This window comes from Carassius carassius, chromosome 47, assembly GCF_963082965.1.
Source record: "Carassius carassius chromosome 47, fCarCar2.1, whole genome shotgun sequence".
NCBI classification, from domain to species: Eukaryota; Metazoa; Chordata; class Actinopteri; order Cypriniformes; family Cyprinidae; genus Carassius; species Carassius carassius.
The window spans coordinates 445,001-462,540 of record NC_081801.1 but is presented as its reverse complement, the minus strand read 5'-3'; the positions used below and the strand labels follow the sequence as shown (position 1 = coordinate 462,540).

General features: G+C 37.6%; 1 protein-coding gene across 1 annotated transcript in view; it reads right to left on the bottom strand.

Annotated features, from left to right (window-relative positions):
- Window positions 1–2,810: 2,810 nt before the first annotated feature.
- Window positions 2,811–17,540, bottom strand: part of LOC132131001 (inactive tyrosine-protein kinase PRAG1) — a 15,784-nt gene continuing 1,054 nt past the window's right edge. The window contains exons 2-6 of the mRNA XM_059542942.1: window positions 15,255–15,596; window positions 13,024–14,369; window positions 6,645–6,790; window positions 4,648–5,231; window positions 2,811–3,860 (exon numbers count right to left, since the gene is read on the bottom strand). Of these exons, the coding sequence (XP_059398925.1) occupies window positions 2,853–3,860; window positions 4,648–5,231; window positions 6,645–6,790; window positions 13,024–14,369; window positions 15,255–15,512 (3,342 nt within the window). The 5' untranslated portion in view covers window positions 15,513–15,596 and the 3' untranslated portion in view covers window positions 2,811–2,852. The remainder of the gene's footprint in view (window positions 3,861–4,647; window positions 5,232–6,644; window positions 6,791–13,023; window positions 14,370–15,254; window positions 15,597–17,540) is intronic.

Genomic DNA, 17,540 nt, shown 5'->3' with positions numbered 1-17,540 from the left:
TAATATTCACGAGCTGACTCTATTGGATACTTCACTATAGTAAAACGTGGAAAATTACTGAGAGGAAGCGAATGTAATTTTGCTTTCGAGTCTGCTGACTGAGGCGTGAATGTGTTATGATGTTTTGACACTTTATTTATGTGCATCCGAGACGGTGAAGATCACGTTGTTCTCACGGAGAAAGTCTAGAAAAGATGTATCTTTCAAATCAAGTACAAAATGCACTAATCAAAAGATTTCAGTGTAACCATACAACCGTACATTCATGCACTTTAAATATTTTTAAATATTTTTTATAAATATGTATTTTTAAATAAATGTCATTACTTCCATATATATATATATATATATATATATATATATATATATATATATATATATATATATATATATATATATATACACGTGTGTGTGTGTGTGTGTGTGTATTTTATATTTTTGTGTAATTACATATATTTTATATATTATTATTACTAAATGTATATACATGAGTACATTACATTTTTTGACATTCAGTTGTGCGCCCCCTGGCGGCCGCTCTGTGTCCTGCTGCAGCTTCTTCAGTGAGCGCTAGATGTCAGACCTGTGTAATAATACAGTGAGTGAGATGAAATCAAAGCAGACACCAGAGCAGAACATGTTTAAACAGATGTTACACATCCACATCAAACCATAATTTTTTTGGTTTAATTCCATAATTGTCTGATAGGCAGAGACACGTTACTGTAGTTCCAGTAAAAGACCTTAACCTCACAAACACAATGAAAAGCTGAACAGATTCCCACAATCACAATCAGACAGAGATGAGTTCATCACATCTGAGACTGAACCTTTCTTGTTTATAGCGATCAGGAGTCTCATATGTGGCCTTTATGTGTTCATCTTTCTGAGATATATCTTATAGTTCAGTTTTATATTTCTAGACTCAAGGTAAGATCAGTAGAAGGAGTTAAACTACAAACACGTGTTTGTCCTTCTCAGTTCTGTTGTTTTACTAGAAAGGGTTCTTATAATGACAAAGTTATATTTTATACAACAAATAAAGTTGTGTAAGTAAATAAATAAATAGCAGCATTTCAAAAGGTTAATTTTGTAATCTTTAGCTCCTGAATAAAATTGTGCATCTATATTTTTTCTTTTTAATAAAACATTTAAGCCTAAATTTAATATTCATGTTTTTTTTAATTGAATTGCATCTCAAATTTCCATGCATTTGGATTACAGAGTTTTATCATATAACTAATAAACTTAATGTGATGCATATCTGACAGTTATACGTAAATGAAACAGGACAGATTTCTGTACTAAACTGAATGTGTTTTAAATGCAGAATTATGTATTTATCATCAGTAGATCCAATTTTAAGAGCAGTTTTCTATAACTGACAAACATGCATCATATTAAGTTTATTAGATTATGTTAAAACTCTCTAATCAAAATTTTATATGCAATTCAAATGCATTTTTTTTGCCATAAAGTTCTTCAAACACAGTTTAAAGTTGCTCCTTTTGCATATGTGCTTATTACCAAATAAAATCATAAGATCATGACATTGAGAGCATCCATTGATGAGACACTGATGCAATGCTACATTTCTACAAACCTGATGAAGAAACAAACTCATCCTGATCTCAGATGAACAGAGTGCAGATTTACATTTTTGGCTGTACTGTTCCTTTAAAAAGCCTTAATTCACTCAGAGACACAAGCAAATCGGTAATATGTGAAAATATTTGACACTTTATTGTAAGCTGCAGAAGTCTTTGACACAAAGTTTATTAATACAGCGCATGTATGCGTTTTTGTACATTGGCTTTTTTTGATTAAAACTGAAGGATGCAGCAAATAAAAATCTTTAGAGAAAAATAATATCAGAAATAAAAATGAAAACACCATGAGGGTTAAACACACCCAATGTGCCGCTGTTAAGACCTGCTTCACAATTTATTTACATAAAAAAACAATTTCGGTTCCATCTGGAGATCTTCTGTGAAATTCCAGACTCACAGTTTCATCTCCATCAAGCTCAAAATGATTCGCAATCGGCTTCAACCTCAAAATATAAACCACAAAAGGCACTCCAAATAAATCTATCTAAAACAATTCATCACATTTTGTCAGCGAGTGTCCAGCAGAACCAGAGGAAGCTAGAAATATTGCACCAGGAAGCGGCTTCTCTTCACAAACAGGAAGTTTAATCAGAGTCCTGTGTTCCTCTGAGCGGCAGGAAGTCGAGAAGTTCTGAATCAGTCTGCATCTGCATGTTTCTCATCCACACAAACCTTTCAGACCATCAGACGAGATCAACACCCAGCAGCCCTAAAACTGTGCTCTTAAAGCTTCAGAGCCAGAGCTAGTTCAGGACGGCCAGATCAAATACTGTTTCTGCAGATCACACTTCTCCTCAAAATCAAAGGACACCGAGACTGTATCCTATTATCTTCATGACTTTTAAATATATTCTCCCACAACCAGATCGCTATGTCGTTTTTGTTCCTTTACTCTGATTTTAATAAATAATGTTTAAAAAAAAAAAAACTTTGTCTGACAACATGATTGTCATTACCGTATTAAGAGAATGAGAGTTTTTGCACTACAGAAATTGACATGCAAAACATCTTAAATCATGCAAAGAAAAATAAAAAAATAATAAATATTATACCATATATATATATATATATATAAGTTTTGAGTGAAGTGTGATCTGTATATGTCAGACATGGTGAGATTGACGCTAAAAGCAAGTGATAAAAGCAGGCAGAAGAGATGAAATGAATCGGTGGAATGTTAAACAGGAGCGTTCGGTGTTCGGACATCTCTCAGACAGAGTGTGTGTGTAATACGTGCGTGGTTCAGTATGTGAAGCGCAGGCTGTAGAGCAGCTCTGCCGTCTGACACAGGGATCTGGGGTTAGCGCTGGAGAAGTACTGACAGCAGAGCCAGTCCTCCAGCTCGGCGTTCCTCTCCGGCTCCAGCGAGCGCTCGGCGAACTTCATCATGAGCAGCGCACGCTTCACGTCCAGCCAGTTGAGCAGGCCGTGGTCCCTGGGCTCCGTGGTGCTGTGCTCCAGCAGGTCTCTCCTCGGCCCCCACAGCAGCGCCTGCAGGACGCTCCGGGCGTCCCGAATGTGGATGCGGCGTCCAGGGTCCGGCTCCAGCAGCAGGTGAGCGAGTCTCTGCAGGCCGGCCGAGTAGATGGACGCGCCGGGGATGAGCGGCAGCTCCTCGCATCTGTAGTCGCATTTGCCCGGCGTGGCCTCGAACGGGTTTCGGCGGTGCAGGAGCTCGTAGATCAGGATGCCGGTTTGGAACTCGTCGAATTTGCGGTACTGCGCCGCCGAGACGATCTCAGGCGCGAGCCGAGCGTGATCCCGCTTTAGTCGTGGGTCGGCGCACACTGTGGTTTCGTCGGCGTCGCGGCGCTTGGCTTTGCTGAAGCTGCTGATGAGGAGGCGAGGGAGGCTGTGCTGCTGAGGATCTGGACGCTGCACCAGAAGCAGGTTCTCCATGCACAGATCTCGATGCGTGACGCCGTGTGCTTTCAGATGCTCCAGACCCGCACACAGCTGCAGCAGAAGAAAGCACACGCGCCGCTCGTAAACCTCCGGCTGGGCGCGGTGGAACGACTCCCACTCACGGACGAAATCTGCCACGGTCTGGTGCGGGACGTCCCGTGTGATGACCACCACTCGCTCCTGCTCGGCCGGACCGCTCTCCTCGCTCGGGGACATGCTCCGCGGCACGCAGGCGATGAAGTGACCGCAGTCCTGCTGCAGATTGAAGTGAGACGGGACGCTCTGCTGCACCGACAGACCGTACAGATGAGTCTGCTTACTGTCCGGAGCCTGGCCTTTACAGATCTGACCAACACACAGACAGAGAACAGCACTGTTACGAGGATGCACGGACAATTACAAAACATTTAGAGCTTCTTAACCTTGGGCTTGTTTAGTTGCGGATGCTTAACCGACTGCACAGACACTATTATAATGCATTAAAACATGCTAAAATATATATATATATATGATGCATTTTAATTTTTATTCATGAAAATACATTATGCATTACAACATACATTATGAATGCGTTTATAAATAAAACCTTAAAGTGTTAACAGATTTGTTCATGTTTTTGAAGGCGCTTCTTCTGCTCACCAAGGCTGGATTTAAAATACAGTTAAAAACAGTGAAATATTATTCTAATGTAAAACATGTTTTCTGTGTGAATCTGTGTTAAAGTGTAATGTATTTCTGTATTTTCAGCATCATTCCTCCAGTCTTCAGTGTCACATGATCTTCAGAAATCAGAATAATATGATGATTTACTGCTCAAGAAACATTTCTGATTATTATCAGTGTTGAACACAGTTGTGCTGCACAATAGTTTTGTGGAAAATGTGATGCATTTTATGCTTCAGTAATCACAGATGAACAAGAATGGCATTGATTTGAAACGGAAATCATTTGCATTATACATTATAAATATCTTTACTGTCACTTTTGATCGATTTAATGCAGCTCTGATGAAGTTTTTGAATGGTAGTGAATCACGGTTTGCACGAAAATATTGGACAGCACAACTGTGGGAATAGAGGGAAGAAATCCTAATTATTGCAGCATTCTGCCGCTGGTGTGTGTCTCCTCTCACCTTGACGGCGTACGTGTTTCGAGTGTCTGACGCGCAGGAGGCCGAGTAATACACGGCGTCTCCGGACAGACAGCAGGGTTTGTTACAGGTCAGTTTGAAGAGTGACCAGTTGCTCTCGTCGAATCTCAGCGTGTTCCTCTGGCCGCTGGTGAAGTGCTCCTCACACTTGAGCGCGAGCCGGCGCAGAGACTCGGCGTACAGGCCGCCCAGCTTCGAGTAGATGCCCTCGCGGCTGTCCATGTTCCTAAGCAGCGCGTGCAGCTGCAGCGTGGAGCCGGCGGCCAGTGTGTTGAGCTGCGGAGACGAGCAGGACGTCACCATCCCCAGACGAGGAGCGCGGCGCTCCAGAGACTCGCTGACGTTGGTCTCGGAGCCGCTGAAGGGCAGGCGCGGACGCGAGCGCGAGCGACTCGACTCGATCGGAGCAGAGATGGTGCGGTTCACCAGCTTCTTCTGCGGTAACGGAGGCGGCTGCAGCTGATTGGCCAGGCTGTTGCTAGGAAACGTGTCAGGCTGCGGCGAGGCTGGGGCGGAGCCACACGGGCTGCTGGGAAATGGGGAGGGGCTGAGGCGGAGGGTGGAGTCTAGAGAAAGCGAGAGGGAGAACAAACGGTTAATTATTTTAAATGGAATTGAAAACATTTATATTGCCTGAATTAAAAATTGTTTAATAGCATGACTGGGTTTGATAATAACAAGAAAAAGCACATAAAAAAACATCACATGGCTGATATTCACAATAACAGCATGGTTATAAGTCTCACACACACACACACACACACACACACACACTCACACACACTCACACACACTCACTCACTCACTCACACACACACACACACACACACACACACACAGTGACCCTGCTTTGCTCTATTTAACCCTCCGTTATCTCTGCGCCCCAGTGCATTATGGGAACATGCTTCACACAGCTACTGTATGAATCTGATGAGAAGATCAGGAGGAAGAACTGTGTCTGATGTTCCCTGCTCATCACTGCTGATTATCAGGAAAGGAAGTTTCATTCCTTTATCAAACCTTGAACAAAAGGTGAACTTCCCTCTACTGCCCTACACAGGAAGTTCACTACAGAGACAAAAACCATTTCAAACGAGCAGAAACTCCATTAATGGTCACTCACGCAGTCTAATTAAATTTAAATTAAAATAAAAATTTAATTTATGCATTTAGCAAACGCTTTTATCCGAAGTGACTTACAGTGCATTCAGGCTATCAGTTTTTCCCTATCATGTGTTCCCGGGGAATCGAACCCACAACCTTACGCTTGATAGCGCAGCGCTCTACCAATTGAGCATTTGTAATTAGACCTAATGCTACAGAATAAAATCCAAAGTTAGTTTGAGTTTGGAAAAAAGGCATTGTGACTTCAAGATTTGGACAAATTCAATACATTTATTAAATCTGAATGGGCATTTTATTATGAATAATATTTAACTAGTTATTTAAAGCTATTTTTGTATTTATTAATAATTAATTGGGATTTAATAAAATAAAATCCTGTAATTGTAAGTAATAATAATAGTAATACCCAACCTATTTTTTTTGTTTAAAATAATAATAATAATAATAATAAACACTTAAAATAATAAATCAAATGTAATGAATGAATGAATATTAAATAATTTAAAAATATTAAATACAAATGAATAAATGAATGAATATTAAGTAAATATAAATAAATGAATTAATATTTAATAATTTTAATTTTAATAATTAATATTAAATAAAAGTTATTTAAATAAATAAATGAATGAAAATTAAATGAATAAATAAATACAAATGAATGAATGAATATTAAATAAAATAAATAATAAATATTACATAAATTAAAATTTATACAATAAAATAAATGAATGGATATTAAATTAATAAAAATTAATAAAATAAATAAAAACAAATGAATGAATGAACAAATAAATAGAAAAAGAGAACACTAAAGTAAATGTGTAACTGGATAAATGTCGTGTGTAACTCACCGGTGTGTGTGAGCGCCTGCAGACTGTTGCTGGACGCGGTGATGCAGCAGTTCAATCCTCGCAGTGATTGGTTGAGATTCTCCACTGACCCCTGCTGACCCACACTCTCCAGATCCATATTACTGCCACTCAGACGCTTACACACCCTGCAGACAGCACACACACACACACACATTTACCCCTTTAACCTCACAACTGTGTGGAAGTCTGAGTCTGTGCCTCGTTGAGTCATTATCTCATTATTTCTCTCTCTCGTGTCATTAATGGTAAAGAGACACATCAGTCTGAACAATCTCTCAAACAACAGATGTTCACATCTAAACATATATATATTACACACACACACACACTGCTAGCCATCAACCACACGACTCGTCCAGCTCTACTGAACAACATCAGAAGAAGAGAAACACATGCACATCTGCACTGAGACCACATTAGTGAAGATGAATAATACACACATCAACAAACACACAGAGAACTACAGATTGCCAAAGTGACACAGAAGCTGTTCGCGGACGTCGTGCATCCTCAAACTGATGCACTTCTGTCACAAGCCTCCTCGTGAACACACACTCGTCCGATCTGGATCTACACGCTCACATCACACTGACCTGAGACCAGTCTTTCTCTGTCAAACACACCTGATGCACTGCGATGAAGCACCGCAGCTTCCAGCCAGCTGAAGACACAGGTCAGAGTCACACACACACACACACACACACACACACACGCGCACTTATCGAAGCGAGAACACGCCATAAAGTCATGCTGCTTACATAAAACCAAACCACTCAAAACTAATCAAATTAAAATACACGTATATAAAGCAGCTCTACAGTAAAACACATTCATGGCAACTGTAGAACATCTAAAGCCTTGGAACACCTGTCAGCCAATCAGAGGGCAGCATTCAGCAGCGCTGCGATACAAAGTAACAAACACACTCGTGACTCTGTGCGGTGAGTCGCTCTATAAGTAGACTTCCTGTGTGTGTGTGTGTGTGTGTGTGTGTATATAAATAAATGTCTGTGTGTGTGTGTGTGTGTGTTTGTTTGTGTGTGTATATAAATAAATGTCTGTGTGTGTCTTGTGTTTCTTGTGATTTTGAGTCTATAAACTCCTGCTGTTTCTCTTTAAGGCAAACATGAGCGTCTCACCACACTTACAGATGATGTGTGTGTGTGTGTGTGTGTTAAACGCCAGACCTGAACTCACACCTAAAATATTAAACCACCACCAGAATAGCGTAGCAACCGCATAGCAACATCACAGCAACCACCCAAACACCGTAGCAACTAAAGCATCACTCAAATGTTATATTCATATTTTCTGTTTTCATTTGATTAATTTGGCATATTTTCTTGTTGTTTTTAAATATGTATATATATTTTTGCTTGTTTGTTTGTTTATCTAATTTCATGGTTTTTGGTTTATCTAATTTCATTCAAGTTTGTTTTTCACATTTTTTTTTTGTATGTTTATATTAGTATTTTTCATTAACAATAAAAAACTTTTTTGTTTTCTTTTTATTTCACACACATTTGAACTCAGCATATTTTACTAGCCTATTTACACCAGAACAATATGTATAATATTTTATGCAGTATTAAATTATTTTTATATATTTATAAATATTATGAATACATTATATTAAATATAATTCAGAACATTTAATATACAGTAGAATACATGTATATATTATACCAAATATTTTAGCATATATTTCATGAATGTAGCATTATATTATTAAAAAACTAAAGGAAACATCTATTTGGTCCGCTCTAGCTGTCCTATAGACTAGTGGAGATTGACTATCATTGTACTGGATCAAACCAACACAACCACAGGACCTGAGTGAAACCCACAGAGCTGGAAGCAGCCGTCACTCACCTGAGCAGCAGAGGAGCGGTGGATCATCAGCGTCTGAGCGTGAATCACTGCTTCTATCTGAGCCTGATCTCCAATCCTCTCTGACAGCATGTGCTCTCGAAGCAGAACACGACCCGAGGCGCGGAAACAAACACTCGAGGCGCTCTTCATCTGTTCCCTGCTCTAGAAGCGTCTTCACCTCGCGACTGAGAAACACCAGAACACTGCAGCTTCTGCTCGTCTGCTGGAGAACTGGATTTATGATTTACCCATCTGCTCATTAATGACTCGTTAGAAGAGTTCATAACTTCACCCATTCACACTCTCTAGTCCTGAACAATCAAGGCTCCCACACTGAGCTGATGAAAAGCTAATTATTAATAATAAACAAATCATTACAACATAGAACATTTATATAATTAAAAATTTAAAATTATAATAGAATTAATTTTTAAATAAACTAAAATAAAATGTTTTAAAATTAACAAATTATTAAAATTAATATGTGAAATTAAAATACACAAGTTGATTATAAAACATGTAATTCTATAATAAAAATTTAAAAATAAAATAAAATTACAAATAAATAAAATACTGAAATTTCAAATTTCAAATAAAGTTTAAAATGAAACAATCACAAATGATATACTATTTTATTAAATTAAAACAATCAATAAATAAAATGAATTTTAATTTAAAACAATCAAAATGAATGAATGCAAAAAATGTCAAATTAAAATAAAATATTTTTAATGTATGATTAAGTAAACAAATTAACATATCTAAAATGTAAAATTCAAATACATATTTGTAATAATATTTTTTAATGCTTTCAAATAAACAAATTAATAAAATTGTAATTATAAAAAAATAATAATTCAATAATAAAAATGTAAAAATAAAATGACAAAAAATGTCAAATTACAAATAAATACAAATGAGTTTAAAATATAACTCACAAATTACATATTTATTGATTAAATTAAAACAATCAATAAATAAAGCAGATTTTAATTTAAAACAAACAAAATGAATAAATACAAAAAATGTCAAATTAAAATAAAATATTTTTAATGTATGATTAAGTAAACAAATTAACATATCTAAAATGTAAAATTCAAATACATAAGTTAATTATAAAAATATAATTCAATAATAAAAATGTAAAAATAAAATAAAATGACAAATAAAATACAAAAAAGTCAAATTGAAAATAAATACAACAGTTTAAAATAAAAATCACAAATTATAAAAATGTAAAATTTAATTAAAACTATCAATAAATAAAACTGTCACAATGAATATATACTAAAAATGTAAAATTAAAATAAATAAAATGAGGCACTTGCTAAAAACTGATCTGAATGTCATGTGACCTCTGAACTTCATCAGTTAATCGTGTGAATGTGTTGTTAAATTATTAGAATATTAACTTTTAAAATGTAGTGTTTCAGCTCAAAGAGGTTCAGCTGATGAAGACGTTTGGGGATTCCTGGACGTTTCTATTCACACACACACACACACTGAAGATGAACAGACAGCTCTACACACTGCATCTCTATAAATAACCTGTTTCCAGGACATTAAGTGCCTTTAAACTCAGATTCATCTGCAGTTACTGGAGCACATTTAATATTTGTAATAGAAACCACATGAGCTGCTGTTTAAAACGGACTCCAGCGAAGCACAAAATAATCTCATGAAGAACTCATGACGAGTCTGTGCAGGCTCCCACATTAGAGGACGAGAGTATCACATTACTGTACTACAGCATCACTACAGTAATAATAACCAGCCAGTGAGCAGGACCTGGACTAAACCCGTCTCTAGAGACTGATCAGGATGGGGATGTGTCAAAGTGACACACATTTTATTTTTTCAATATAATATTACAATTCTTTAATATAGAATTTTTTAGAACATTAAAATATTATAAATACTTAATATGCTAAATATTATAATACAATAAAACAATACCAAAATATATTAAATACATTATATTGATTGTTATTAAATAAAACTTGGGCCTGAAATATTTTAATTCTACATTAAAAATATTAAACATATATTTCACATTTCTAAAAATATAAAATACCAAATATATAAATATCTTTATATTTAACATAATATTTAAAAAAGTAATACTTGATCATTTTTATTTAATAAAAGTAAATAAATTATAAATGTTTAAATAACTATATTAAAAATATTATACATATCTTTTACATTTCAACAAATATAAAACAGTGAATATATTTTCTTATTTATATAAAAATCTTTATAATATTTAATATTTAAAAAAATATGAAATACTTGATACAGTTTTATCAAAGCAAATAAAAAAAAATAAAAATAAATTAAATATTTAAATAACTAAATTAAAAATATCATACATATATTTTATATTTCAACAAATATAAAACACTGAATATATTTTTTACTTATATAAAATCTTTATAATATTATTTAATATAATATTTAAAAAAATGAAATACTTGATACATTTTTTTTTATTAAAGCAAATAAATTATAAACAAATAAATTGTTAAAATAGTTACATAAAAATTATTCACATTTTCTCGATTTCATCAACTCATACAAACCAGTTTGGGAAACCCTGCATTAGTACATTTGCTAGCAATTTCTGAGTGAAACTTTCGACACACATTTATTTTGTTCTCTCCAGTGCAGTCTCCTGCATCTGCTGATCGTTCTTGGCTTCTGATAGCAACAGCTCGTCTCAACAGCCACAAACCGCAGCGATCTGCTGAAAAAAGCTCTTGTTTGGAAACACACCGCTTGAGTTCACACCTCGGCTGCTGATGGTATAAACAGCAGATCTCAAACACGCGGTGTGTGGCGTCAGTCAGTCGAGGATCTGAATACGGCTGATGCTCAGATACCAGATGTTTGCTGACAGACGCACACTTTATTCTGATGAGGTGATGCTACTCTTGGCCTGAAATGTTCCTGTGAGTCAGTCAAACATGAGAACTAATTAAAGCTCATGCTAATGGAAACAGCTCTGAAGGGCAGAGAGCTGATCTAGTGTACGCTTCTCTAAAGGTGAGGTGGTTAACACGTTTAATTCAGCTCTGAAAGAGACCAGTTTCACCCTCACCTTCATAACTCGAGTCCGGAGGAGACGCATTCAAATGCCATTTGTTTCCATAAGAGTATGAAACTTTGCAAATGCTTCCAAAACATATTTTTTTAAGCTTATGTACAAGATATTTTTTTGAAGTAATGTATGGAGTATCATAAGTGTCAAAAATTATTATTATAAAAAAAAAAAAAAATTTGTAGTAAAATTGCCAATGAAGTTATACTAGTGTCAAAAACTTTTGGCAAATATATTTATCCTTTTCCCCATATCTGACACACCTCTTTTGAGACTGAAGTCTGTTGACGAACCATTTTTTTTTTTGGAAAGTTTGTGCATTTCAGAGTAACTTTTCAGAGTAATATGTATGCTGTTTTGTGAGAAATACATATGTAGGTTTCATATTTTAGACTCTTTTTGATCAATCGTGAGGATTTAAATAAATTCCATTCATTACAATGGTGTCAATACTGGAAATTTGCAGATTATATATTTTATAAATTACACACAATGATATATCCAAATAAAAGTATCATCAATAATGAAGAAAAAATATATAAAAATATATTGCATTATAGTTTTTTGGTGTGTTTAATGTGTACTTCGAAGCTTCAAAGAAATTCAACCATTTTTAATTAATAAAAGGGGTGCATGCAATAATAAAATGCAAAACTTAAGTTTTCTTTTTTCACATTCACTCATTAATGAGAAGTTGCCGACCAGATATAATATTGTTTAAGACGAAAAATATGTTTTATAAATTAGTGCTTCTTGTATGCAAAAACAGTGTACATGTTATAAGCGTTAACAGTCTTAGCAGATGATGTTCAATCAGCCTGCAAGTGTTAAATGACTTAACAGCAAACACACATTCAGTGCTCTCGTGTCAATAAGACCAGCCCTCTATTTACAGAAAACCATCTTATGAGGGTTGATTACAGAATAATACAATACTTCAAAACCAAAGACACCAAACATCTCACCACGAATCAATCACAAGACGAAACCAGAGATTAGAATAAACTTACAACAGAACTCGTCACTAATAAAGCACTGACTCATTCTTCCTTGTTTCTTCGCGAAAACCACTTTAAAGCCAAAATGTATTGAAGATACTCATTCAATATCCAATAGACTTTGGCATCCCATTCGATGACAACCAACTATACGTTCAACTTATTCTAAAGTTTCAGTCCAATAAATGCTAAACTTCAGAATGTTTTTAGGAAACAGGGGTACCCTTAACCTTGTCCAAAAATGACTAGGAAACTTGTATTCACCATAGCACGTGAAGCCACCATTAACACAAAGACTAAAGCAAAGGATGAGCATCAATAGATTAATAATATCTGGGTTAGTAAAACCAACATGGAAAACAGCATAAAATAAGGAGGTAGCTCTCACCGGTGGTGTTTTTTGGGAGGCGGCGGAGGAGGCGCAGGATCCCGACTGGTGTTGGGTTCACTGGAGTGAATGAGAGGAGACGGGCTCTCCGCCTGGATATGACTGGTGCTTTTGTTGGCGGTGCCTGGCATCGCACTGCTCTCGCTCGTCCATTCTCTGGACTCAATGCAAGGAACAGCAGGACCATTGATGGAGTCGCCCGTCCCAATAGAAGAGCCCGATCTCTTGTCCGTCCCCTCAGACTCGAACTCTTCTTCCACCTCATCAATACAGCCCTCCAGACTCCTGGTGCTGTGGGACTTGTGCCTCCACTCTGGGACGGTGCGAGTTGGAGTCCTGGCTTCCACTTGTGAGGTCACTAGATTTGGAGGAAGAACCGCGTGAAAGCTGAGCTCGGGTAACGGTACTGGGGAGAGACTGGAGGTACCAAGTCTGGGTGGACGTGTGCTGATCTTAGGGGGAACCAGAGGACTTGATTGAGGCTTGGGTTGGGTGGATTCAGTGGCATCAGGAGCGTTTGGCCAAGTGAACGCTGGGCTCGTTTGGTCTTTGGGCGTGGTTGGGCTGAAATGGGTCCATTGGGTGCTTACGGCAGAATCTGGGCTGCTCAAGTAGAACGTCCGGTTGTTTTCCTCAGTGTGGGCGGCCATGACTGTAATAGTCGCTCTTTGATTGTCGCTTACGTTGACCTCGGTTTCAGACTCGGAGGACTGCGGAGCCTTCCCATCGCTCTGAGCATTGAGTCGTCTTTTCCTCTTGGTGCTCTCGGCATAGATCGGCTCTCTTCCCTCGAGCCCATTTTGTGGAACGCTTGGAGGACTCCGGAGTCCTGGTGACGAATCCACGCTGCTCCGATTGGAGCACGAGTCCGACAGGCTTTTGTGGAAGGAGTCTGGAGTCACTGGAGATGGTGAAGTACCTGGCGTCTCATTGGACGATCCGTTAACCGTGTTCCCTGGTGCAGTTCTGCCCTGCCTTTCCCCTACGGATGCCCTTAGAGGACTTGTAACTCCATCACTGTTTCCAGTCCCATTATGAAGATATGTATCTCCATTGGTGTAAGTGCTCTTGACCGCTTTGCTCATCTGTCTATAGGAGTCACTGTTCCCGTTCTCTTTCAGACTGTGGGGAACACAGCCATCTTCTTGACTCACAATTATATTGCTGATAATCATGCAGTCCTTGGATAATCCAGTGGGAGAACAAACGTTTTGGGAGAAATTCTTTCCAGAGATGCCGTTTGGTATTATGGTTTCTCTAAGAGGTTTATTACATCCATTGCTTTCGATGTACAGAGGAGCCAAATCCAGAGCTTTCTTCAGTCCTACAGAGGTCTTCTGGTTGTTCTGAGATATAGAAGTGATAAATAAGTTTGAGAAAACTCATCAATATAAGAAACCCAGCTTGAGATCATGAAATCAAAACATAAACAAGTACACTGAATAAACAGGTAAGATTTCACAGGCATGTCTAGGCATTGCGTTGATTGACTTGACAATTATTCACAATTACAAATAACCAATCAATCATCTTATTTGACTCTACAGACACTTTATGTGACTAACTGTGTCCATGTCATAGAAATGATTCAATGCCCTTGGTGGTGATCTAATTATCTTTGTTTAAAAGCCTGAATGTGTCCATATCACTGCCTTCCTGTACAGGGTCCATTCAGCTGAATGGCAGTCTGTTATCTCGTGTTCACAAAGACATTCCAGTCTCCGCCCATTTAGTGGAGAATGTTGACCAAACCCCACCCACCTGAACCCACCTTGGAGATATCATTGACTTTCACCATAACAAGAGTTTAAAGGAGCAGTTCACCCAAAAATGAAAATCAGCTCACCCTCAGGCCATCCAAGACTAGGATGAGTTTCTTCATCAGGTTTGGAGTAATGTAGCATAATGTAGTAGGAAGTGTTATTATGGACTCTATGTTTTTGAGTTTAAATCATCTTAATGCTGGATGTGTTTCATCTTTTGTGTTTCATCTCCAGATGTTCACTGATGGACTGGAGTGCTGTGGATTATTGTGATGTTTTTATCAGACTCTCATTCTGACGGCACCCATTCACTGCAGAGCATCCATTGATGAGACACTGATGCAATGCTACATTTCTACAAACCTGATGAAGAAACAAACTCAGCTACATCACGGATGGCCTGATATGTGAGCACATTTTCATTTCTTGGTGTTGTTCTCCATGATTTCAGTGCATTTCTGCAGTCACCTGTTCTGTATTCATGTTAATGTCTATCATAACCTCCGCTGTGACGTCCATGTTCATCATGGTGGGTCTGACAGCGATGGTGGGTTTGCTATACGGAGAGGGAGACGTCACCCCATCCTCGTCTTCCCCGATCAGACTCGTTGGGACACAAGCGGCTCCCGTCGAGCCGGTCTGTTCGTGAGCGCTGCGAGGATGGAAGCAGTTCTTACAGGAGCCTGGTTTCCACACGTGCTCTGCAAACTCTCCACACGCAGACATTGTAAAGCAGACCTCGAGCTCCCGTCTGATCGGACCCTACAGACACGGATGATGAGGTTTGGTCATAACGTGCAGCACAGGAGTCTGAAAAACACCAGATAAAGCACAGGCCATCGTGAATTTCAGCTGGTTTATATGTTTGATAGGAAAACCTCCTGCTCTGAGGTTAAATTAAAGATGCATTAAAGCATTGATAGACGAGAGACAAAAAATAAATGAATCTTGGTAACTACATGGCCAAATAAAAGCTAATTAAATCATTTAAAAATAGAATCATGGAGAATGTGATCTATATATCGATCAAAAGACATATTTAACATCATTTGGATTGCACCGTTATGGTTATTAAACACATGCATTTTAATTTCCTGCATATTTTCAACGAGTTGCATGGACTTCATCTGAATCTTTCCAAGTGGATTCCCTGAAACCATCAACCAGCAGCGGGAAAGATCCAGGAATGCTTCATGCAGCTTGTTTAAAGTTGAAAATATGCAACTAATTAACATGCAAATATTTAATGACCATAACACATTTGTTTAGTGGTTTTCAAAGGACAGCACCAGATGGCGTCTGCTCTGGATTGAGAAATCTTTCAGATCATTAATTACCTTTGCTGCACACATGCGATTCATTTTTAGACTCTTAATTAAGAAACAAGCTCACTGCTTTCTAAAAAAGAGGAGCAGCAGGTGCTGGAGTCTGAGAGCGCGTTTCTAAACCACATTTGCAAATGTGTCTTCGCACAATGACTCAGTTTGATACAGGAATCTATTCACAGAAGCAGTTGCTGATATATTTTAAGGCACGGATGGTTAAAACAGGAAATAACACAACCTTTTTCAAATAAGACTGCATACATGAACCTGAGCAGCTGATTTCACGCCCGCTCAAAAGTTACAGCCTCGGGTAATGATTCATTTGGCCATAAAGATTGGTTTTGCACACTCACTCTTACAATGGCTCAGATATCTGAAATGTTGAAAACAAATCTGTGAGTTTTCGCACCATCGCTCGTGTCTGGTCTGTTGTGGTGTGAAAGCTCACCGTGGTGCGAGTCTCCTCTTCACATTCCTCACATTCCTCCCATCAGAGAACGCTTTCTGAAGCCTGATATAAGAACAGAGGAGCCTCTAATTTTGGCGTCCTGGGAAAGCAGTGCTGGAGATGGAAGAGGTTAACAATTCACTGCCCTTCAATCGAGCGCTGTCTGATTGAGTCTGTCTGCTGGCACACCGAAGATTACTTGGGTTTTAAACACTGCAAAACATAAACTAGAACCATTTTGGTTCCCCAAAGAACCTTTTGCTCTACAAAAAAAGCAGCGTGCATTGGAAACGTTTCATGGATGTTAAATGGTGTGCATTTAAACAACCATTTTGCACGTAAAAATAACGTTTATTTAGGCTTTAATGATTGCATGGAGCACTTTCAACATCCATGAAACTTTTTCAATCAATGCACATTGATTTTGAGCCAATATTCAATACATCACCCATAAACCATAATCACACTCCTTCATCTGGACTGAACCATCTTTAAAAACAAATTCTGCATGCTACTTTAACATCCATGAAACTTGTTCAATGCACAAAAGTTCTTTATAGTGGACAAAGTGAATCGTTCTTTGAAATATTAAAATGCTCTTCACAACTAGAGAAAAAAATAGATTATTTAAGGGAAAATTATTAGTCTAATGACTTCTTAAACTCTAAGTAAACTGTATGGCCAAATGAAAAATACATTAAAATCACTTCATATGGTGGTTTATTTTCTATATTTTAAGTCGTTGTGTATACATCATGAACACATTCACCATTAAACTATATTCACACTCCTTCGTTTGGACTGAACCATCTTAGTTTATGTTTTGCAGTCTTGAAAAAGCAAATAATCTTTGACATCCATAGAACCTTTCCATTCCACAAAAGCTTCTTTAAAGAGAGAAAATAATACTCTGAAAGGTTCTTTGGGGAACCCGAAATGTTTTAGAGTAAAGCTTTTCTGATGCTTAAGAGAGCAAAAAGG